General features: G+C 32.0%; 1 protein-coding gene across 4 annotated transcripts in view; it reads right to left on the bottom strand.

Moving 5' to 3' along the window:
- LOC124369271 (filamin-A) overlaps positions 1 to 25792 on the bottom strand; it is a 254692-nt gene that overhangs the window by 119247 nt on the left and 109653 nt on the right. For 3 of the 4 annotated variants that reach the window (XM_046827175.1, XM_046827177.1, XM_046827178.1), the window contains 6 exons: positions 24524 to 24748; positions 20828 to 21394; positions 10287 to 10460; positions 7386 to 7550; positions 4548 to 4720; positions 1853 to 2009 (listed from right to left, as the gene is read on the bottom strand). In XM_046827175.1, coding sequence (XP_046683131.1) covers positions 1853 to 2009; positions 4548 to 4720; positions 7386 to 7550; positions 10287 to 10460; positions 20828 to 21394; positions 24524 to 24748 — 1461 coding nt within the window. The remainder of the gene's footprint in view (positions 1 to 1852; positions 2010 to 4547; positions 4721 to 7385; positions 7551 to 10286; positions 10461 to 20827; positions 21395 to 24523; positions 24749 to 25792) is intronic. The other variant, XM_046827179.1, reaches the window with a different exon arrangement.

Below are 25792 nucleotides of genomic sequence, written 5' to 3'. Positions count from 1 at the left end.
TTTTCTTCTTTACTTTTCTTTGTTTATATCTTTGTTGATAATCCATTGATAAATTGTTTAATGTAATTAAAGCAAGTATTAATAAGATGATTTAACACAAAAAATACCAATATATTTCCCTTAATGCAACACAGCAGATAGATGTACAGGCCTGCTCCTATGTCAGTTGATTCCCAAGATCACCACAATAATGTTATATATGTCATTGTAAGTAAACAGTTTTAGTATTACATGTAAACCACTTTATTTAAAACAAGCACATTTATTAAACAATCAACAATTTATTCTGTTGTTTTTTTTAACCAAACTTGAAAAATTGTGAAGTACTTCATATATTTAGGAATAATGTTTCATTCATTCATTCATTTTAGGGATCTCTAACAGCAAGAGTTTTACTAAATTTTTTTGAATAAAGAAATAGTGCATTACAGCACTTCATTTTTAGAGTGGCTATTTAAAAACGTTAACAGCTGAAAGTCATGCAGAAGTTTAACATTAATTAAAATTAAACACCTTGCAGGTTTGGTGAGTTATAAATGCTGTAATTTTGTCAGAAAGACTTAGCCTCTTCACTGTAAGCAGGATAAACAACCTATGAATATCAACATGTTTGATTTTTTATGCTGTTGTTTGTATTTTAAGCTTTACTTTAGTTAACCTATTTTAACAGTCTTTCAGGCTGAAATATATCTATTCTAGCTTGAGTGAATATAGGTTTGACTATGAATAATGTTAGTCAACGTATAGTGATAGCTAGGCTGCCTTAAACTCGAAAGAAATTACTTCAAGGCTGGTGTGAGAATGCTTTAAGACTATCTGTTCTGGCTAGACATAATCCAGTACATATAAGTTGTGTTCCTGGACGTTTTAGGGGCAATTAACTCATTGACGATTTAGCAAGAAATGGCTCAAAGAAGCATTTTCTTGGACCTGAACCTGCTTGTGGTTGAAGCATATCAACTGCTTACCAAGCTATTAGGAAATGGTTCATAGATAAGCACTGTAATCAGTAGCTTAGCTTCTCTGGACAATCAATTGACAAGAAGCTCATTAGAGGCACTAACACCCAGTTCACAAACTGACTGATGACGCTAAACAAAGACCTTCTAATACAAGTAATTTCTCTTATTACTGGACACGGTTAATTCAGGAAACACTTGCACACCTTGGGACTCACTACTGAAGACCCTATGTGTAGACTACCTAACCAGCTGGAGGAGACTACTAAACACATTATTTAAGATTGTGAGAGGCTTGAGGTTAAGTAGAAGCAAACTATTTGGAATCTCACAGCCAGGTGATGAATTCAACATCAACATTGGACAGAGGCTCTTGGATCTGGTTGAAGGTACAAGGGGTAGGCAGACCCTAGTAGCAGAACTTGGGGTGCACAATAAGCTTAGGTCGACACTTAGGAACTAAGAGTCTTTTATATACCCCTCTTTAATCTAATCTATACTATTTTACATATTACATGTTCGTAACGTATCAAGTGTGTTTTCAAAGAATAAATCGTTTAATTCTTCTATGATTATATTCAAATTATTTTATGTTAGCACAAATATATTGCCTTTCATATGATACATTTTTCCCAATTATTAATTTAAGAGTCAAACATCTTTGAATTGCATTCTACACTGTTTTTTGAAGTTAGGACATTTTAATAGTTATTCCTTTTATCTGTACGTAATTGTGTACATATCTTCTCAAATTGACCTAAATAATTAAAAATTCTCCTTAAGCTAATAAATTTCTGCAATGTAAACAAATTCAGCCCTTTTATTAAAGCCAGTGGTAATTATACATTTAAAAACTTTAAACATAACCAATTTTAAATATTATTGTTACTAACCTCTATCACTTCGTAGAAGGACCTGAACTGGGCCTTTTCCTGCCTTGGTTGTGTCAACCTTGAAGGTGGTAGGCACTCTTTCCCTGACATTCTCTGGGTCCACTCCTGGGCCATACACTTGTACTTTGGTTGGGTCCAGAGGAGCATCAACATTTACCTGATCACAGAACATAATACATAAACAATAATTAGATAAATATTATTTTTATTTTACTGCCCATGAATTCCTTAATGACTTTTTTCAGTTTTAAGATTTATTAAGGAATTAATTATGTCCACCACCTAATAAACAGCATGTAACCATTTACAAGGTTTTATCAAATGAAACTCTTATTATATTCTGTGAATATAATGATACATCAAAGTGTAATGGCTTTGATTTTTCAAATTTTCCTTGGGATTTGAAACATGTGGTTACAAGAAAGGTGGCAGACCAACGGTACAAGATTTAAGCAATATTCTTATTACATATTTAAAAGAGAGACTTTAGTATTTCAAGTAGATGAGTTAGCATTATATATACAGAGTGTTCACAAAAGGGTCTCACAAACTTATGTGGGTGATAGTACTCATTATTATAAACAAAAAATATCATATACAGGTATATGCATAGGTAGAAAAATGTCTCGTTTAGCCGCTAGCCGCCATTTTGTATTTCAATAACAAAATTATTATTTTTAAAACTAGTTAAGCTAAAGAAACGAAATTTGGCACATAAATTTGAATAAATAAGAAACAATTTTTTAATATTGTGTTATTTTCCTTAATATTACCAAAATGGCGTCTGTTCAAAGTTTTTAAAGTCAAATAAGAAAAAAACCGGTATAGTTTTAAAACATTTACTACATACCAACCATTTTGACATTTTTATTATAACTTTAATGGTAGTTTTGTCAACAAAATCCGTTAACGCATAAACGAGCACAAGCCAGAAGCGCCAAACATGTCACAGTTGAGAGGTATCAGTTGTTTGTTACCAATATATGGAGGCTGGTGAGAAGATTTACCTGTGAAGCTGGTATATTTTCAACTGGTGTATTTTCAATTGATATATTTTAAATACCAGTATGAGGCTGGTGAGATAGGTTTTGTAATTAAAATCTGTTGTATTCCCAAATCCTGACATGAGGCCGATGAAACAGAAGTACCAGAAAAGCCTATGTATTTCTAGCTGGTGTATTTCTGATGCAATAATGAGGTTGATTAAATAGATTTGTAATTAACCCTTTCATGACCAACTAAGTATATTGGTTTTGGGTTGTAAGTCATGAAAAAGTTCATAATTAATTTTTATATCAAGTAAAACTAATGAATATTTATATTTCATATTTTTATGAATAAAATCTTGAAACCATCCCTTTTAATAGTTTTCATATTGTTAATTGTTTTTTAATTCCGTAATGATGTAATCGGCAACAGTGTAAGAAAGAAGATATTGCACAATGGCACCACTAGCTTTTACGATATCCGGTAACACTCGCTTCCTGTCTTGATTAATATCATATAACCAGTTTCCTGACGTTATTTTGAGTTTGTTTATATATAATCTGCTCACAGTGAACTATCTTATAATGAGTAGTGATCGACAATGTGAGAAAAAAGAAATTATGCAGTTGGCAACACTTATTTGCTACACCTGACACTCAACGAGCAGTCCTGACACCCAAAATCTGAAGTAAAATTATGTTAAGTTTGTTTACATTATTGCTTAGTGTGTTTACATTGAATGATGATGTTTCAAAATTATTAAAAGATATTTGAAAAAAGATAAAACAAGTCAATGCCTATGTTAAAATGTTTGTTATTAATTAACAATTTCAGATTTTTACTGTTGTCATTATTTCTTCTCTTATTAATAGCTTGAAATTTGCTAAAAATTAACCTGAAAATAAATATACATAAAAAATTTCAACATTTTTTGTTATTTTTCAAATTTGTGGAAACAAATATTGAGTTTTTGTAAACAATAGATATTGACTTTGGGTCAGCAACACTTTTCCTCTACACAAACTGCAATATTTATAGTTTTAATTTGTGCAAGTTATTAGTATAAGTTATTAGTTGTATAGTTTTTTATATATCTATCAGTGCTAAGGTACATTTGTCCCCACAAAAGATGACAATTTGAGTAAAAAACTGGATGGTCTTTAAGGCATGGATAAACAATTTGGAAACCTGTGGTCTAAAAGGGTTAAATATGTTGTATTCACAAATTCTGACATAAGGTTGATGAGGCAGGGTTATCAGGAAAGCATGTGTGTATTCAACTGGTGTATATTTTGTAATGCTTCAATAAGACTTTGATTGAAAGTAATTTCATGTCAATAGTCATGTATTCTTAGCAATGCTTTAAGACAATGAAGCAGTTGGGATAAATACTATATTTACTTGGTTGTAGTAGGAACAGGCAACAACTGTCTATGATTACTTTGTGGAATTGTAAAATTAACACAACAAATTTTGTACAAGCTATGTGGTTCCATTTATTTTACATAGCTAAAAATGATTAGCATTCAATAAACTAACCAGAAGATTACCAGTATATACACTTATAACATTAGAACACCCTATATTGTTAAACATAAGTCAGAAATAAATATTATATTTGAGAACCAGGAAATGTTTTGTAAAGATCAGGAATTGTAACAAAAAAATTGGAAAATACATCTTTCCAATAGATATAAACTTGTATTACCTTGAATGGTGATCCAGGGATGTGCTGATCTGAGAACTTGATGCTCACATCATACTCGCCGGGCTCTGTAGGCAGGTACTCCACGGAGCAGGACCCGTCTCTGTTGTCCTGGCAAGTCATCTTAGCTTCAGAGGGTCCCTCAATGGCGAGACCCAGTCCCCCTGTCCCAGCACCTACAAGCCCCATTATACTAAATAAGCATTGTATAACATTCCAGAATATTTAACATAATACCTACATTGACAAAAAGTTATAATTATCAAAGTTACATTTGTAACCAAATATCTATCCAGAGAAAATCCTGCAACAACGACAATGGTTGTCTATAAATCGTTTTTCAATAGCTTGGTAAGCATTTGACAAACATATGCCACAAGCATTTGGTTCAGGCCAAAAAAGGTATTATCAGGAATACAACATTGGAAAAAAATCCTTTACAATATTGGAAAAAATTAGATCTAGTCATACTATAATGTGTATTAGACTATATAATAAGTTATCACTCTCAAACATAGATTTATCTTTTAGTCTCTTTAAATATAAGTTACATAGATGGCTGGCTGCTCATCCCTTCTGTAGTATTGATGAATTTTTAAACATGCCAAATTCAGAAATAAATGTTTTGTAAGTCTGTTAAATATGTAGGATTTATCTATTTTATTTATTGACTATTTATTTTAGTTCATTAATTTAGTTTAAGATTTTATTTGATATTCATCAATGTTGTTTTAATTTAAGAATTACATATAGCAAAATGAAGTTTTATATTATCAATTTACACTAGTCTAGTACTACTTAAGTAGTATAAACATTAACTATGACAAGTGTAACAGGTCAAATTATGACATTTGAATATTCACGGGGAATTGGCAGACTGTGACGTCAGTGAATCGGCAGACTGTGACGTCAGTGAATCACATGTTGTCGGAATTGAGATTTATTTAATTAATAACGAAGAAATATATTAAACTTTATACGGGAAAAGATTTGATTAATTAAAATGAAGTAAACATAACCAAAATTCGTGTTTTACAAAAGTACTAAATAGAATTACGCAGAAAAGCCAATTGTGGGATAAATGACTTGTATATTGATGACGTCATAAAGCACATGTTGCTAAAAATTTAAATAAAAAGCTTTGAGAAAATAATAAAAAGAAAATAGAAAGACTTAAATTGATTAATTATAGTAAACGTGATAAATTTCGACAATTATAAGAAAAGAATCAAATTATATTTATTCGTGAAGACGCTGATTTGAACGGGAGAGGGGATGAGTATTGTTTTGAGTCGGTATGTGTAGTTTTATACGGAGATTCCGTCTTCTCTTTCCAGACTTGAAGCAAGGAGGTTGTGTGGATTCTCCTGAGATAGTAGTGGTGAGATTAATAGGAAACTGTAATATGGTGTATTGAAATTTTAATGAAGGATAGGATATTATGTTAGACTCTTAAATTATCAAAGCAAGGTGAGTGGAATTATATATGTATGGACAGTGTAATATGGAATAAATTAATGTCAAGGTCACTTGGTTTGACTTTTCTTTGAGTATCCCATTTATAAAAAAGTGTGATAGGAACTTTAATGGAGTGATATTAAATTTTTTAACCACTACTCAACCTATTTAAAAACCTGAGATAGACATAGACTTGTTGTTGGTGACAACACCACAGACATTCAAATTTAATAGTAATTTGGTATTAAGTTGGAATAGTATGAGTTAGCTAACACGAAGTAATTTACATCACCAATGAGAGGGAGCACATTTTGAGTAGTGATTGGGAGAGGATTGGGACAGCAATTTGTTTATCTGGAAGGTGGCAGAGTTTCAAGCAGTACCAAGGGAACGCAGCTAGCTTTGGGCAGATTTTGAGCAAGATGGCGACCAACACCATCCGGAGCAAAATGGTACAGCAACGTGGGACTGGTAACAAAAAGGCGCACAACTACATGGGGCGTCAACAACACTAAAAAACCGACACAGCAAATTGACACAACTACGACGGGCAGATCTCGCGACAAATTGACGCAGTCAACGTAGGGCGATCTTCAGCAAATTGGCACTGCAACGAGGGGCACTCAGCACAAGTTATGATTTGTAACATAAAATTATGACCATGTCGATTGTTATATGCCTAAAGACAATACAGATTTTGATTTTACTTGATTTAAAATTAATATTTACTGAATTAAAACTAGCTAGAGTAGATAAAGCCTTAAAACATTCCCATATCAGACTTGCTGATGTGAATTCTGTTGAGTTAAGGGCCATAAGAACAGCCTAGCCATAAGATATAATCAGTATGTATTGATCAATGTAATGCTTAGCCAGTCCCATATAAGTACAGCTAATATTCAACATAGATTTAGCCTAGAAAACCATGTGCAGGGATCTACCAAACTTCTACTAAGATCTGATATTATAGATGGACTATACACCCACCCCATATCTGAACTTCCATCGGAGAGCCTCTATGCAAGACCAAACCCCCTTTGTCTAATCCTATTCCTTTCTTCCTTCTCCAAACATCCCAAGTTCGGATAGACTAGAAAGGTTATTTTAGATTCGCATTAGTGGCTGAATGGTTGGCAACTCACCTTATCACATCAGCAAACTAAATTAAATCTTTGGTTGGTTATGACAATTACACATGGTAATAAATAATTACATAAGTCTAAGCACAAATAATATTTCAATTATGATTAATCCACTAAAAAGACATTTCAATCATTATATTGGACTCATCTCCAATTTCTTTAGCAACTACTGAATCGTCTTAAATGCTTAAAAAATAACCATATCCCAATCAAACACCTCCACTACTTTCTCATAACTTACCTTTAGTCTCAACAGTGAATGCATTACTCTTGTCAACCAGCCCGTGTTCCAAACCTGGGCCATAGGCTCGACACTTTGATGGGTCACAACCACGGCGTACGTTCACCACAAATGGAGAACCAGGGATAGGAAGTCCATCATACAGGATATCAATTGTGTGTTGGCCTGTGAAATGAAACAATGTTTACCTAGATATTATTTTTATCTGCGTTGTAAACTGATAAGACGAAATATTTAATGTCATGAATTGAATTAGACAGAATTATTAATAAATCATGTATACAACTAATTGTAACTCTTGGTAACAAAATAATACTTTTTTACTGAAATGTTAATACTAAACTGAATTCATGTGCTTTTAAAGCTGATTGTGACCATTGACTTGGTGTGTACGTATTGTAAAGTGTAGAGTTTACAGTAATAAAACATTTACATGTATAGATAATTTAGTTATTTTGATTCTAAGTTCTACTAATGCTAGAATTCCAAGTAAAATTATATGAAGCATGTTTCCCCTACACTGATCTGTATAATCTGCCTCTTCTTGGAAGACTATGTCTATAAATACAAATATAAATATACAGAGTGCTCAACTAAAGGTGGCACCTATTGGGATCTCAGACAGTGTTAATTTTACAGCCAACTTTAAATTAGAAACTTTACGTTATTTTTTACGTTTATTACAGTTACTTAATTAAAAATTTAAAATTCAGTCTCCATTTTCCAATATGGCAGTCAACTTTGAAATTTCTTATGGAAAGCTAATGAATATTTTTCTAACGAATCTGGGTTTAACATGAAATAAGGCTTTTTTTGTTCTTGTTGTTATTTTGATATATTGCTTTTATAGTGTTTAAGAGTTTTTGGCTTTTAATTCAAGAGCACATGTATAAATCTGTCCTTTACTAAGTGTTGGATTTTTTTAAAACTAGTTTATAAATATAGTATTTATTTATATCAAATGTATTTATTCTTTATGCATTTTAATTTATTGTCAAATAAAATTTCAACACGTAACCAGTATATTTTATTACTTAGTTCAGTCTCTTTGCTATAAACTTAATTTACATTAATATTTTAACATATATTTATTGATAATGCACCTTTTCTGTATAAATGTTTTTTAATGTGCAATAAAGATGACTTATACTGAACCGTTTAGCCACTAGAAGCACTTAAAGTTTCAGAAATTCCTTTTTCAAGTTATTAAAGAACCAGAATCAAACCAGCCATTACTGGTCAACAAAAAACCTTCTGGTTGTAAGAGAGCATGATCACCAACTTAGATTTTTGCTCTATATTGGTTAATCATGTCTTGGATGTCCATTTTTACCACGGGAGTCTTATAGAGCCCTCTACTTCAGTTATTAGAAGTTTTGCTGCCCACTATTGCTGATTTACCCTGAATGTGAGAATGCAACTTATGTTCCAACAAAACGGAGCTCCGGCAAGGCAAACAATGCTTACTCAGCTACAGACTTTCTGAATATTACTTCCCAGATAGTGTAATAGCCCAAACATAGAATAAAATGATTGAAATTTTGTCTAACATTCACCATAACACTTTACCAACATCTGTAAGTACATGAGAGCGCATGCATATATGTATGAAGATGGAGATCACTTTGAAAACCTGCTTTAAGTCATAATTAAGTCATCACAAATAATTACTTTTAACAGTAATTTGTATGAAATAAAGTATTTGTGAAATTTCTACAGCTTTCTAACATTCCACTTAGAAAATATTCCACGATGAGTTAAACTTTTTCAAATGTTACATGCATCTTTAATATCTTGAAAAAAAAGGTTTCTGAAAATTTCAGCACTTCTAGCGGCTAAACTGTTAAATACATCCAAATAGTGCCAAGAATAAAAAGGTGTTAGAATTGAAAATTAAACCAAATCTGTCAGAAAAATAAGGATTCCATAAAAAATATTAAAGTTGACTGCCATATTGGAAAATGGTGACCAAATTTAAAATTGTAACTGCCTAATTGTAGTAACCATAAAAATGAAATTAAAGCTCCCAATTTAAACTTTTCTATAAACTTAATACTTTCTGAAATCCTAATGGTGACCACCTTGAATTTATCACTCCATACATACACATAGACGATGTAACTGCAGCAGGGAAGTGTTCATGTGGACTTTAATCTCTTGTTTAAAAAATTAACATACCACTTGTACATACAACTTGTATATTAAACATATCATAAGACTTGCACCCTATTTTGATAGTAACATATTATGAAAGTCTGTTCATTAAAGACATTTCTTAACTACTCTCAATGTCATTAGTTTTGTTAATACACCTTCTTATGTAAAGATATTATTAAAGATTTTGTGTGTGTAATCCTTTTAGACTACTGCTTGAATTTGAAATAGAGTGTCAAGGAAGGAAATTTAAATAATATTTTAAGTTTTCTCTATACTATATTGGGGAGAAATTATTTTTGTTTTACTAAACATTACTTTAGGGTTCTCTGGTACCAAGAAAGTAGTTGCTCCCTGAAAATTTAATGTAAGCAGATTTACAAACTAAACCACTGCACTGTAGAGGGGTTTGTTACACACTGCATATAATATATTTAATAAGATTAAAAATATTAAAACTATTAAAAAGTCAGGATATTAAATGCAAAATTAGTTAAGACTACTGTTTGATGAAGCATCTTAATTTATATTGAATCTTTCTAGTAAAATTCTATCTATAGTTGAAATTACACCTTTACAGCATATAAAAATTACTGACTTACATGCTCAGGCATTGACAGAGCAAGTAATGAAAGTCCTGCCCTGCAAGCGCAGAGAATAAGACTATGAATATTATAAATATAACTAAGTTATATAAGTTATCAATGAATCACAAGATTTGTTTAGTTCGTAATAAAAAGTACTCACCCTCCTCAAAGGGAGTGTAGCTAATACGATAGGTGCCATCAGCAAGGGGAGTAATGAGATTCTCTGTGCAGTTTCCAGAGGGATTGGTGATGGTGCAGGTCACCTTCCCATCATCTGCCTTGCTGATAGCTCTAGAGTCCACCACAAAGTCAGTTGGAGAGTCTACGTATACTCCTGTGCACAACATAGCAGTGTTAAATCAGCAATAATTTCTAAGTGTCAATGTGGTGGTATTTTTCACTCCTGTTCTTGAACCCTACATCTTTGGATTCTAAATTTTAGTGATTGAGGTCGTTAAATAATATTGAAATAGAAATGTCTTTACTTTTGTCAAGTTCACCAAGATAAAAAAGAGTATCCATACATAACATATTCAAATACCGTTTACAGCATTACAAATCCATTAAACATCACTTAACTGTTACAGGAATTTGTGATACATAAAAAATAGCAGAAATATATGGACATTTTAAATTTAAGTATATGTATGAGAGTAACTGACAAAGAATAGTGTAAGAAGTAGGGGCACTGCTAGTTAGAGTGTGTAAAGGCAAGAGATGAGTCGGCTATGCCTTAAGATCATATTTCTATGCCAGTATCATAATGTCTGAATACTGGACACCATCATCAGTTGTGTAAGAAATTATAACCCAAAAGAATTGCGTAAAATGGTCAATTTGTTTCCAATTCCTTCATATCCACTTAACCTTTTACTCCACTTTAGGCACAGGTCGGGGAATCTAGTCTGATTTTTTTACAGTTTTACAGCTTTTGAAGCATTGTAAAATTATTATACAGTAAATGTAAAGATAAGTTGAGAAATAATTTTTTGTGTTCTTTTATGAATAAAATTATGTATGACATGTACCATTGCGAGCATTAGTTGTTGTAATAGATATTTAAAAAATACATTAATGCTTCACCTAACATACTGTGGACTACTACAGTTTATTTGTGTGCCACTTCTGGGGTTAAAAACACAAACCTCATTATTTTGTAAATTACATATGCCAATTATCACTTTTCAGCAGAGGTAGTTGTACACATCTATTTACAAACCAAACTAAACATGTCTTGTTTGCTCTCAAGAAGTTACCTTTTTTCTATTCAGCATTTCACACCAGTGTTTAAATGAAAACTCATTTTCAGCGTAAAATGTCCATTTTCATATATAGTATAATAGTAGACTGGTATTCTACAACATCTATGTCTAGAGGCAAGAAATAATTTTGTGATTAACAATTATTTACTTTTAAAATATATTCTGAGAGGACTTTATTATTTGCATTATAATTCGGCAAATGAGTGTTATGGGGAATTGTGAAAACATTCAAGATACTTTTGGTTACCGGTTTAAATTAAATTATAAAACTTGTAGTCCTGTAAAACAACATCCATAATCATCATCAATACATTTTCAAATGTTTTTACATAAAACAAATCAGAGCAACTGTTGAGCCAAACTCAATAACACAATTTGTTAGTTTTGTTATAGAAGCAGAAAATCATCAATAAAGAAAATAAATCTTTAAGAACATTCCTTATGTTAGCAAACAGCACAACATTAAGGTCATTACAGGCGTTTTCAAACTTATATGAGCCCACTGATGGCTTTTGGATCATTCTGTTTATAATGTTGACAAGTTTTTAAATACTTCGTTTGATGAACAAGCTTTAAAATTTAATGTATCTTAATTTTTTTGTTTTAATGAGTATTTTAAACTGTGATTTTAATTTATATATTTTATTCTGATTATTTGTTTAATTTTATTCTTAGGTTAGTTATGACACTGTCTATTGCATTGTATGCTTAATAATAATAAAGGATTTGGAATTTATCATAATCTTTAAATTAATTTTTAAATGTTTAAAAATTGTGATTCCAGGAAGTTCTAGTGTATGAGGATCCCATCTAAAGATGTTAATTTATTACAGTATGTTTGACAGTAAGGAGTTCACTCGTTAAGATGAGACATGCATATATTTCAAATGTAATAAAACTATAGGAAAATGGCATTTACCCATCGCAGATTAACATGGAAGATGACAACTGAGATTTGGGTTCAAGTTAAATACACAAAACAATATTCGTTTTTGTTGCTAGCAGTGGCTCACATCTACAATGGTAGATTATTGTTATATTTCTAAGCATGAAATGAAAAAGTTGCTTTTCATGTAATATATAGAGGAGTTACTATCAGATTCCAAAGAAAGAAATAGACTGGGCAAGCAGCATGTGATGTGTGAGAGTCATGCTACAGATGAGGAATGGGGAGGAAATATATGAATCCACTATAGATTGTCACACCTTACTATTTCACTAAATTAAATTACAGTATGCTAATATTATATATGCTTCAATGATGGTAATTAATTAAAAAAAATAATAATGATTGAATGAAAAGAAATAACAAAAAATTTGTTAATTTTAAATGTAGTGTTATGTATTTTTAATTTATTCTGTGCTTCATCAAATTTTGTAAAATAAATACACTCAATTATTTTTAATAACTCACCATACCTGTAAAGACAAAAACGATCACTATATTATTTTTCTTCAACTAGTTTGTTATGATACTGATATTTTATTTTAATAATCCATTAAAGCTATAGTTATAAAATTAGCATTCACAGATTTTATATTCAATTTAAGTGACAAATGTAAGAAAATATTTACAGCAGAATTAATGACCTAGTTTGACATCAATGTAATAGATGTAAAACGTTGGGAAGGTTGCATCACAGGTTGGTCAGGCTGGTCAATTCACGCAGAGTCAAGTCCTTTCAACCTCATTTGTAGCCAAAATACATTTACTGTATTGTTTGTAACAGAAATCTTGTATTCAGGTATACATCAACAATTTTACCACTAACGAAACTTACCTTACCAAATAAACAAAAACTTTCTAACAGAACTTTTTTATGCTTTGTAGTCAAGAAAAGTTTCCTAACTAATGTTTATAATTTATTCTAATAAAAATTAAAAGCAAAATATACTTCCTAAGATGCTTATTAACAGGCCAATATACAATTAAAATATTTTAGAATGTTATTACAACTGTAACTATGGTTTACAATGTTAATGAAATATAGTGATTTTAAAATTGAGAATCTTTGACATTGGTTCAATATTATCACCAATAATAAAATATAGTTTGGCTTCATTTTCTGTAATGGCTCTTATATGAGAATACTTAGTATAATTCTTTGTTTGGTCTATGGTTATTATGCAGTTCTTAAAATTTAGCTACTGCTCATTAAATTAAAAACAAATTTAAAATAATAACAGATTATAATACAGTACAATTGCAGTTATCTGACCTCAGCGTTTTAACGCTCTTTCTTATCTGAGATAGTATGATGAAAACACTGAGCCTTTGTAATGTATTATAAACATCATAGTTCCTGTAACAGGCTGACTGAATGAATTACAAACAATGTAATATTAATAAAACTACACAATAAGCTGAATTTGTCGTCTATATGCTGATTATACATACACTTTATTGTATGTATGAAATACAATTAGTACAAATTATAATGCTTAAATATGTATTGTTTAATGTTTAATGTTTTTTGTAGTGTAATAAATACGATGAAATATCCTAATTACATTAATTTTATTTTAATTATACGAAATTAAACCATTAAGTCTACAATGTTTGAAAAGTAACTTGTATACAAGGTTGGCCCATAGTTCAGAACAATTCATTCTATCATTTTGTTTCATTTAATTTTAATAGTACATTGAAGGTATATTATTTTACGGCAATAAAGGCCATCTCCCCGCTTCAGGATGGAATCTACTTGGCCTTCAAACAAAGGATATTCAGAAAAAAATCATTGTAAAATGTTGCTTAGCATCCTTGGGATGAGTATAAAATATTGGAATAAAAGAAAATCTCTGTACTATAGCTTTTTGCTCCAGGAAGTACCATAGCCGATGTACCAATGGAGGTAACTTGGATCAACAATATAACATCGAGTTATTTCTCACCATGCCTGAGGTATTATGGAAATTTAGATAGTAAACCACATTTCTATACTCCATCCTATATCACTACTTGTAGGTGGACCTCCAAAGGGTGGTCATCTGGAATCCAAACAAAAAGAGCAAAATATTACCTAGCATCTCTAGGGTAACTAAAAATTATTAGATGAAACCTCTGTCTTTGCATTCTGTTATAAATTACTGGAATAAATTGGGCCTCCAAATGGATGCCATCAGGATATGTCAAAAAATTCTAAATGTTCTATTCTATCGCTTGAAAAGTGATAGAAGGAAAAATCACCATCTCTCGCTAGCCAAAATCCAGGCTATCTCGTTGCTCCAGGACGTACAAGTGGATGGGCTCCAAAACGGAGGCCACTATGAAATATAACATAAACAATGCATTATTTCCTACCACACCTGAAGTATTTTGCACAATTCATTTGAAAACTTCATCTCCTCACTCAATCCTACATCACTGTTTTAAGACAGATTATATTTTGCCTCTAAATGGGATGTCATCTGGAACCATAACATAAACAGAGAAATGTTTCTTAGCACATAAGTGATGAACATTCACTTCACTCTATCTTCAGGATGGAATAGGTGAAAACATCCATCCATAGGTGATCCATCCCCTCTGTGAAAACATTCTCACCCCACCTGGACATCAACTACGGTATCAGGTGGAATGCTGAAATTGCTCAACAATGCTGGTCCGAAAATCATCATCTAAAATGGGATGAAGCCAACATAATACACCGCAAGGAGAATATTGTTTAAACGCAAACTTACTGAGGTTTCATACATAAAACTAGCAAACCAACCACTAAGTCAAACTTCGGTTGAGGTTAGAGAACTTTGGGTACCAATACGAAAAAAAGAACTAACTAGGAAACCTAAAAAGATTGCATAAACTAAATAAACCTCAACCAACCAATTTCAACCAGAACATAGGGCCGGAAGTGGCTTGCCTTTTCCCCTTTTCCCTCCTGACAACTGCCTTCCTGTCCCATTGTTTTAGATGACACAACGCATTGCCAAAGAAAAAGCCGACATTGATTTTCTTGTTAGTATCCCACTTTAGCCTGTGCTGGTGTGATGTGTGATTATTGTACTCATGATTTGGGACTTGTTTCTGTGCAGTGACAATGCCTGGACTGGGCTCCAAGCAGCTTTCAGATATCTTTGAACCCTTTTCTTTCCCATCTTTTTTTCCTTCTGTTCTTTTTTGTATGTATTAATTACCTCCCGCCACCTGATGAAGACGATAGGATAGGAACACGATAGACGATTGGCCAATTAACCAATCCACGAAACATTGTGTTATACCTTTTGTAACATATAATGATGAAAAATGTCTGAAATCCTGATTTCATTGTTTTAATAAATTAAATATAAGCTTATTGGGTGGATCTTACGTTACTAAAATTAGGCAATGAATTACTTACTTTACCTCAACAATTCATTTTAAAAATTAAGACTTTCAATGGCAACATCCGATTTGACCAAACATTTAAAAGTGTGAACGTCCTATTTACTAGACTGTCTGATAAGTAGGAAGATATAGTCTTCAAGTGCATATTTAAGCTTTTTTTTTGTATATTAGTGTCTTCATAAAGAAAACAGGCCTAATTAAACAGGTTTAATTGCCATTTGACAAATGACAGAATATATTTCAAATCGTCAGGATATCATATGATCGTAATACTTTTATAAGATTACATAATGTTTTTTTAATGAATTTTGTGAACAACATTTTTCCCATTTTATTGAAACCAATTAAACTAATAAGTTTTAATTACAAGGTATAAACCTTTTTTTAAACAATAGCAATTTTACTAAACCTTTGCAAAACTGCAAAATTAGACTTGCACTTTTCGATACACTTAGTAAATAGCTGGTGAGTACATGAAGTTAATAAATGGCTGGCACTCAAAGGGTTGAAGAAATTATACTTAATTTGTATTTTTCATAGTGCCTTGTATTTTTCGATTCAAAGAAGTCATAGAAAAGAATGAGGTCACCTTGGACATAGAACTATTATTAGACTTGTCCACTAAAGCAAATTAGTAGCAAGTGGGCCAGGGGCAGGTGAAGATGGGGCTCTTGCAAGTGGATGACAGTACCAAGCATGAGCACGCTGGAAAGGAACACCTAACACTTAATAGCCTCAGATTCAAAAAATTTGTACGGCCTCAGCAATCTCCCTGAATTGGTCTTTAGAAAATTATTCGAAGCCAATATAGCCTGGCAAACTGACCAAAACATTATTTAACTAGCAAAGAAAAAAAATTACAGAATGTCGGAAACTGTCTCCTCATACATTATGTTGGCTCTATATCATGCTAAAAAAAAAATGCTATAGCTGTGAAGTAAGATCAGAAATATCAATAAAATTCAGCTGTCTGCTAATTTGGATTATCTGCCGTGCAACCTCATCTTTTACAGCTCATCCATATGATAGATACAACGTAACCTATAAATTATAATATAGTACAAAATTAAAATGAGAAATTTAAAAATTATTTAACCTTAGACCTGCGCAATAACAAATATTCAAAATGGTCACCATGTTTTCAGTACTTTGTAAGCTTCTTTTTTTTTAAATAAAGCACCAAGCCTCCAAAATAAAACAGGTTTCAGTACATTAACAAAACTTTCAGATTGAATTGAGCAGGTTTTTTAATTTAGTGTGGTCAGTGCCTGCTTGCTTAATTAAATCTGCATAAAAGATTACACGTTTCATAGTGGTTTGCAAAATTAATCTCCCAATATACTGACTTGAAGAGCTCCATAACATAACCAATGCAAAGTTTTTAAATCGTGCACAAGAGTAAAAGTTAATAGGGTAATTTAATAACAACTTTTAAATATTATTCTAAAAATTAATACTAAAAACAGTATACATTGAAATAAACAAGCCAACCTTTAATTTAGCTGTCGTATTATAGCTTTACTAGTTATTTTGTGGTTATCATTTAGACTCGCGATCGCTATACTTTTTGATATGAGAGTAATTAGCACTAGTATTCAAAATTTTGATAAAACTGTATGTTTTATAAATCAGACACCCAAACAGACATGATACCGTAATGGGTTCAGAAACAAGAGCAACTTCTTCTTTCAAATTTAAGAAATTATTTCATTAGTACTGAAATAAGAGTACTTCCCATTCAGAACATTTACAATACAAAAAAACTTCATCACAGATCCCAGTACTGTAACTATCAACACGACATCGATGCAACAGATCTAGGGTTAAGAAACATATTTACTTAATTTTATACTTATACACACTAAATACATAAAAGATCACTGCTAATGTGATACAGTGACCATCATGAAATATTATGTGTAGGATTATTTAGACCTATTATATGAGAAAGGAAGGTTCCAGTGCAATAATTATTTCTAGATATAAGCTCTGACACTATCACAAACTATACTTGGCTTTCAAACGGAGATAATTCAGAAACATATCACACAGTTTTCAAACTTCCTTAGTATCTTTGGAATAATAACAATTAATGGAAGAAAACACCATCTCTGCCGTCTAGGCTATCTCATTGCTCCTGCATGAACAATAAATTACCTCCAAAATGAAAGCTACTTGGAAGTATAACATAAATAACTAATATTCCCTACCACCTTTGAGGTATTTTGGGATATCTGTTACAAAATCTTATCTCCACCTCCTATCTTTACCTGGATTAGAACCATAAAATAAATTGAAAAATGTTTCTTGGAAAGCCTAAGATTTATTTATTTTTTCTAACCATTTTTACAATGTAAAAAATAAATAAAGATAACAATCAAGATGACACGATTTGGCAAAACAATACCAACACATTTCTTGAAAAATATTTGAAAGTTTAAACATTTATATAAGTAGGTATCTCGGTAGCAATAGAAAACCAAACAATAACAGCATATAATAATAAGAATTAAAACAACAATAATAATATTTTAGCAACTCATAATTATAAGAACTATGCACTAGTAATAATAATAATGATAAAACAGCAAATAGCAATAGCAACAGTAATATAACTTAAACTAAACAACTCATAAAATAATAAATTTTCAATAACAACAGTAACAATAATAATAACAATAACAAATCATAACTAACAAAAGTAACAATAAAGCTAAATGAGTGACAGCCTATACATTAACAAACAAATACATAATAGTAATGCATACTAATATTGTATCAATTAATAAAGAAACCATAACATTAATAGAAAGAGGGTTATGAATAAAAAACGTTGATGTGCAGTATGCAGTATGTATGTATATGCCCAATTGATTTTAGTTGGAGTTGGAGTGTGATTTTGCTAGAATTTGTTCTGCAGGGAATGTGCTGTTTCTGCAAAGAAATCAATGCAACAGTTTCACTTCCTAATCTCATAAGTCTGGAAATACCATGCTTAAAGGCATAACTCATTAGCTTGAATCTTTTCCGAAAGAGTGATTTTGATCGAGTTCCTCTTGGTATAACAAACTCTTTGTCTAGCAACAGCGGAAATAAGTCCAAGAAAACTATTAACCAACTTATACAAGAAGAGTAGATCCATGTATTTCTTCTTTAATGGAGAGGATCCAAACCAAGCAACCTCTCAATCTCTGTTACAGGGGTGTCAAAATATCTGTAGCATAGTTTGACTCCAAGAAGTCTGAAGACATTAGTCTGAATGTTATCCAACACCTCAATAAGGCCTGTCTAGTATGGGGACCAAATAACTGAGCAATACTCTAGCAAGGGCACACGATAGACTTATATAAGATAACCAGAGTACATGGAGATCTGAAATCTTTACTTGTTCGAGCAATAAACCCCAGCAAGTAGAAAGCCTTATTTGCTATGTGATGAAGATGTTCATATGAGCTTAGTGAAGGTGTCATTATGACTCCTTCTCAACTCCATGATTCAAGATTTTGTCTAATGCCTTAAGAGGAGAACCATTAATGCGGTAAATGAAGGTCCTAACTGTATATGCAGATACTTCCATGAATTAAGTTCTATTGCATTGACAATGCACCAGTTTATAATGTTGTTAAGGGAATATTGAAGTTATTCTTGGGCTTGTGGAGACGCCACCCTACTGAAAACCTTTCTATCATCAACAAACATAAGATAACTTCGACGATATCACTCTGGTTATGTCATTTATAGACAAGTTAAATAGAACAGACCTAAATGTGATCCTTGTGGTACAATAGACGGAAAAGAGAATGGTTGGGACATGTCGCCATCACACTTGAGAATAAGGGCACAATCACTCAGGGCTCTTCAACCACAGCAGCAAAGGTTCAGTGTGTCATAACATTCTAGCTTAGCGATAAGTAGACTGTGGTTAATCATATTAAAAATGTCTAGATATAGACAATCCACCTGGAAAGGATTGTTAAAAGCTGCCACTATATATTTCTTGAACAGAAGTAAAGATAAGTGACAACCATTGGAAGAAATCCCCATCTCTGCACTTTCTGTTATCAAGCTGTTTCATAAGATAAAGTACACTTGGCCTTCAAACAGAAGTAATCCAGAACATAATATACAATTCTTTAGCTTAATTATTATCCCTGGAGTAATATATTGGAAGAAAACACTATCTCTGTACTTCAGGCTATCTCGTTGCTCCAAGACATACAATAGGCAACCTCCATGGAGATTACTTGGAACCATAATATCAATAACAAATTATACCCTACCATCCCTGAGGTATTTCTGAAATTCAATACAAAACCTCATATATGCATTCAATTCCGTATCACTGGTTTGAGATGTTTAAGATTTGCCTTCAAATTCACATGGAATTTGAAATAAACAGTGAAATGTTCCCTAGCATCTCCAAGTAAAGTGACAAATATTGGAAAACCCCTCATCTCTACACTCTAGGCTTGGAATACATAGCCTCTAAACAGAGAGAATCCGGAAAGTAAAGAAAAGAACATACAAAAGAATAAAAATTAGGTAAAATATACGGTTACTATCTTCAAAATAGTATTTGCTTTATGTCTATGTATAAATCATAAACAAAGACATAGAGAGTTTCGTTTATGCTGAACATTTTGTACACATATCTTCCATAAATTAAAACTGTTAACAGTTTTTCTTCTTTTTTATATGCATTGCTTAATATTCTTGCGTGTTATAAAAGTCAGAAACTCATTTAACAGAAACAAGAAACATACCTTTCTGCAGATAAATATATAGAGAGATAGTGGGAATAGATTCTTAGGATCTTGTGGTAAGAAGATCTAATATCCACTCGAAGAAAGTGATCTTATTATTATAGTTTGTTTTAGTCTACAAAAAAACACACGCACACAAAACTTTTCAACCTGATGGACAGATTAATTTTCTATGTTATTTTCAAATTAATTCATTTTCTTGTTAAAAATACAAACTAATAAAACTCATAACTAAAATTTACAACATCAAACAACAGATCATTCGGTTACAAAATGAAAACATTGAATTAACAGAGTTAAGAAAACAAACACGGAAAACACTCAAGCTGCACGGCTCATGCTAGCATACCATGAGGCATAATCCCGTTGCCGGAGGCCTTGATGGAAGTGAGGTCAGCCTCAGGGAGAATGATGGCTTGGAAAGGGGAGCCGGGTATGTGTCTGTCATTGAAGGTGATGTTGACAGTATAATCCCCGGACTCCGTAGGGAGATAGGCTACGGAACAGGTTCCGTCTCCATTGTCTCGGCAGTTGATGGCTGCCTCACAGGGGCCCTCTACTGTGACCCCGAGCGCACCCTGGCCTGCGCCGCGTGTGTCAATGATGAAGTCTGCCGGGCAGCCCACTATACCGCGCACCAAGCCTGGACCACTGGCATGCACACGATTTGCATCGCTGTCATGCAGACAGGTGACTCTGTAAGGAGTGGGTGACACCGGCTCACCCCCGAAGGATATGCTCAGCAGGTACTCGCCCAACTCTGTTGGCGTGAAGTTGACCAGGAAACCTTCATGTGTGGGGATCACATGTGCCTTCACCTTGGTCCCTGAAGGACTCGTAATGGAGACGGCAAACTCTGCCTTGCCTGCCCCTTGTGTGATCACTCGGAACTGCTGTAAACTGTTGACAGGAGCCGCTGCATCCGTCCAACAATCATTCAACCTCACATGAAACCATTTAAACCATCTATTTTTAAAGTAAATAATACAAAGTCTGGTATTAATGGTTAACAATAGAGACAGGCCGATACAAATTCTTTATTCTAAAATCTCTCCATTTCAACTGCTTGATTACAATGTGTACTTTGTGTGAATAAATTCTTTAAATAATTTTGGCTATAGATATCACTGATAGTGAGTGACTTGATTATATCAATCAATGTGATATGACCCATCAAATCTGACACATAACGGATGCAAGATATTCATATTATGATATACATTATATCAAGCACCCAATATCAAACCACAATTTTTATGTTTTTATACAAAAACATTCCAAATATGTTATCGTAATGTTGTGGCCGTGGTTGCTACATTGTCATTTTACTGTAACTTAAATAAACTTTAAGAATATTTTATACTGATCATATCATAGCGGACATTTAAGTTAAAAAAAAAAAAAAAAAAAAAAAACACTTATGAATAATCTACACACTGTTTACAGGTTAAAAATTATGTAATTAAGTATTGTACTACCTTTCCAATTTTGAACGCAGAACAGCCAAAAGATGGTAAGACATAAAAAGAGATTGTGAAAATGAAACAACTATGCCCTTGTTTTTGACTTTCAACTATAGGATATTTGATTTCTTTAGGTCTGTTGATTGTTGGCTGTCCGAATGATTCATCTATGGAATCAGTGCCAAAATTTACTAGAATATAGTGTACAGAACTGAATTCATCAATAAGAATCAATACAAATATTCTGGAATCACCCCCATCTCCACTTAACAATGTATAACATAACAACACTAAACTAACTTATTGTATAATGGATTTTATTATGAAATCCTCATTTAATTATCAGAGACTTCATTATAAATACAATTAAAGACTCAACAATATCCTAAGTTACAATTTATATCAAGTTTATTATTTGTAAAAATAAATCAAATTAGTTATTAGCATTTAAGTAATATAGCTTTTGTAAATTTTTTATACTTTCTAAAACTTACAAATATTTTTTATTTATTTATGAACTAAAATCAATCCTTTATGGTACTTGTTTTATACTGGTCTGAGATACCAGTTTTACACTAAGATACACTGTTCAAGGCTGTAAATAGTACCAAGACTTAAAAACAATAATCAGCTGAACCTTCTGTAATGTACTGTACATAGTTGATTGTCAGAATGTTTCCATGGTTATCTCTAAATAAGTCCAGTGTTAAGTAGTCATGACCCACAGAGCAACCTTTAAAGAATGTGAACATTGTTGGCGTTTCTTCCTACTGCCCCATAATAGCAGTTTTATTTATTCGCGTATCCATCAGGGTGGAAATGGTTTTAATCAATAAAGATTATGTTTATAACACTTCTTAATTTAATTCTTAAGCATTGGAACATCTTGTTAGTAAAATTCAGTTGAAGTCATCGGTCTATTTCTTTCTGAGACTGTACTGAATTTTGTATGTATGGGACTTCTAATCATTTTTCAAAACACAGTGAATATTCTATTGAAGAATGTTTAAAGTAGCAACATTTATCAGATCGATCAATGAGGATTATCTTCAACAGCATCTAGAATACACTTGGTTTTTTTAACCCGTACATCTCTCCTGAACCTGTGGCACCTGGATTTATTGTGGGTCCTGTTTTTCTTTCTAATTTGTACACCTAACATTTAGTTATGATAGCAGATGGTGTTTGAAATCATTAAGAGTCGCATAAGAAAAAGTTTTATAATAGTTGTATACAAAAAAGTGCACTACTAATCAATAAATTTGTCTATAACAAGTTGTTTTCCACAGGTATGGTTACAACAGTTTGATAAACTGTAATGTCTGTACTGTCTCATCCTAGTCTCACCTTTTTTTACCTCATCTCACTTCAAATGTTGAAGAGAGACAATGTAAAAAAAGTAAATAAAAACAAAAAAATGTCTCATTTTACTTAACTTTGCCTGGTAAAATAAGACATTCTTTACTTTTTCTTACCTCAACTCTCTTCAACATTTGGCTTTCCCTAAAAGTAAAGTGCAATAAATTCTGGTATACTTGTTATATACTTAAAATCCAAAAGGGTCCAGATCACAGCTTGTAAGCTGTATACTCTAACTGTTCCCCAATCTGTCATTGAATGATATTAACCACTTATTTATATGCTATGTCATGAACCAAAACAATGTCATGATTGAATGTTGTGCATATTTGTCAGACCTGCATTAGATTTTTTTAACACATAATAATGGCACTTATTCATAAACCTGTTATCCTTTCTTCTTTAAACTATCACTTCACTTTTTAACAATTCAACTTATTGCATTACCAACGTACATTTCACAGATCTGATGATTCTTTCAGCTATTTTATTTTTCTTACTCTCAGAACTCTGATAATTGAATGATCACACTTTACAATTAATGGGAGAATATATGGATTTAAACACTTTGTGAAAATACAATGAAAACAAACAATTAATTCCCACTGGTACTGTAATGGTGCAAAGCCTGAGAGAGGAGTGCAATGTGCATGCATGAAGTTAAGGATGTTACCCTAATGTATCAGCAGAGCAAAATTATACTTTGTTCCTGGTTTCATAAGTCTTCTCTATCCTAATAGATTTATTTATGATCTCTTTATTTTTCAGATTTAAAAAACTAAAATAATATTAAAATATTAAAACATCATAATTTAAGACATAAACATCAGATGAATTGCTAAATTAGTATCCTTCACTCTATGGCGTAACAATTGCCATTTTGTATTTTATGACAAAATTTACAAATTTTTAACATTTTAAAGATCTTAATGGCAAGTTTATGAAGAAGATAAATGCCCTAAAGTAATATTTCCAATAATTAATATTAAATGTTATTCCTAAAAACACAAATAAATTTTATCAATTCATTTCAAACATAGTATTACTGAGAAAACAAATTGTGACCGCTCCCGACCAAAAAAAAAAATCAAAATAAATTCTTTTTGCTTGCGACTAGAGTTTGACTTATATAAACTCACAACATAAAGCGAAGGAGTAATACAAATCTGCTATATTTATGTAATTGTGTTTCAAGAAAATTCTTGCTAAAAAAAGACTCTTACTTGGTTCAAGTCCATCAACTTTGATTTTGGAGACGTCCACATGAGGTTTGACAGGCACTTTGATAGGGGACTGGGGCACAGAAATGCCCCCGTAGCTGGCGGTAACAGTGTACACCCCAGGAGCCCCTGGGCAGTAATCCACCACGTAGGTGCCATCTTCATTGTTGATCAGCCGATAAGGAACCTCTGTCTTGCCATCAGATGTTATTGAGATTTTGAGATCACCTGATAAAAATTTTCTTTAAGTTATTAAGCATAATATATTAATAAAGATATTATATTTAATAACATAGGTATTATACATAGGTCTGTTGTATTCAAAACAATATAAGACATTATTAGTGTAAATGATACTAAATGACATGGTGTCTTGTTAGAGGAAAAAACTTAATTCAAATTATTACTGTTGGAACCAAAAACTATTACTTAATTTATAGTAGGTACCTGTTACTTAACAATTTACAGAAACCAGATCAAATAGACTCAAACCTAAAAATTTTGTTTATAGTTTTTGCTAAGTTTCCCTATGAGTGCTCAACAAATCTAATTACAGTAGAGTCCCGTTAATCCGACCTAATTGGGACCAAGCCCTATTCGGATTAAGTGATTGTTCGGATTAGCCAGAATTACAGAAAAATACAGTTTTTAAACTTGAGAATGGGTCTATTTTGTTACAGAATTATCAACATTGTTTATTAAAACATGTTTTCTGACTGTTGCATTGTATTTCTTCTGACAAATAAACGTGTTTGCGAATACTAAGCATATTTACCGTATTTAGTGTGAGAGTTCTATTGTTAAGCAATGTGAGCGTACTGGATATAGTACGGGTCCACGCGCTACGGGACGACGAGAACCTGGGTGATAAAGGAGGGTTGGTGCCACACGCAGACGGTGCAGCAGCGCTTAACCTTGCACTACGATACTTAGAGCAACAGGCTACTGCTACACTTTCCTATATCATGTTTATGACACGATGGAGAAACTACGCGTCATCCAATAGACTCTCTTCAATGCGACAGAAGACAATAACTGAATTTATGTCTTTTAACAATTAATATTGTACTCAATAATAATATCAGTACTGTACGTCCAATTTTTGTTTGATTTAACTTCTTAATACAGTAATTTAAATCATACTTAACCTATAAGTTTCAATTTGGTACGTATTTAACTTCATTATTTATGTACTGTACCGTACACAATTTGTTTTAATAAAATACTATATGTCTATTTAATTAAAGTTTTCTTTGTTTATGTACGAAATGA

This window comes from Homalodisca vitripennis, chromosome X (assembly GCF_021130785.1).
Source record: "Homalodisca vitripennis isolate AUS2020 chromosome X, UT_GWSS_2.1, whole genome shotgun sequence".
NCBI lineage: Eukaryota > Metazoa > Arthropoda > Insecta > Hemiptera > Cicadellidae > Homalodisca > Homalodisca vitripennis.
The sequence above is the reverse complement of the archived record's forward strand: the minus strand, read 5'-3'. Positions and strand labels throughout refer to the sequence as shown.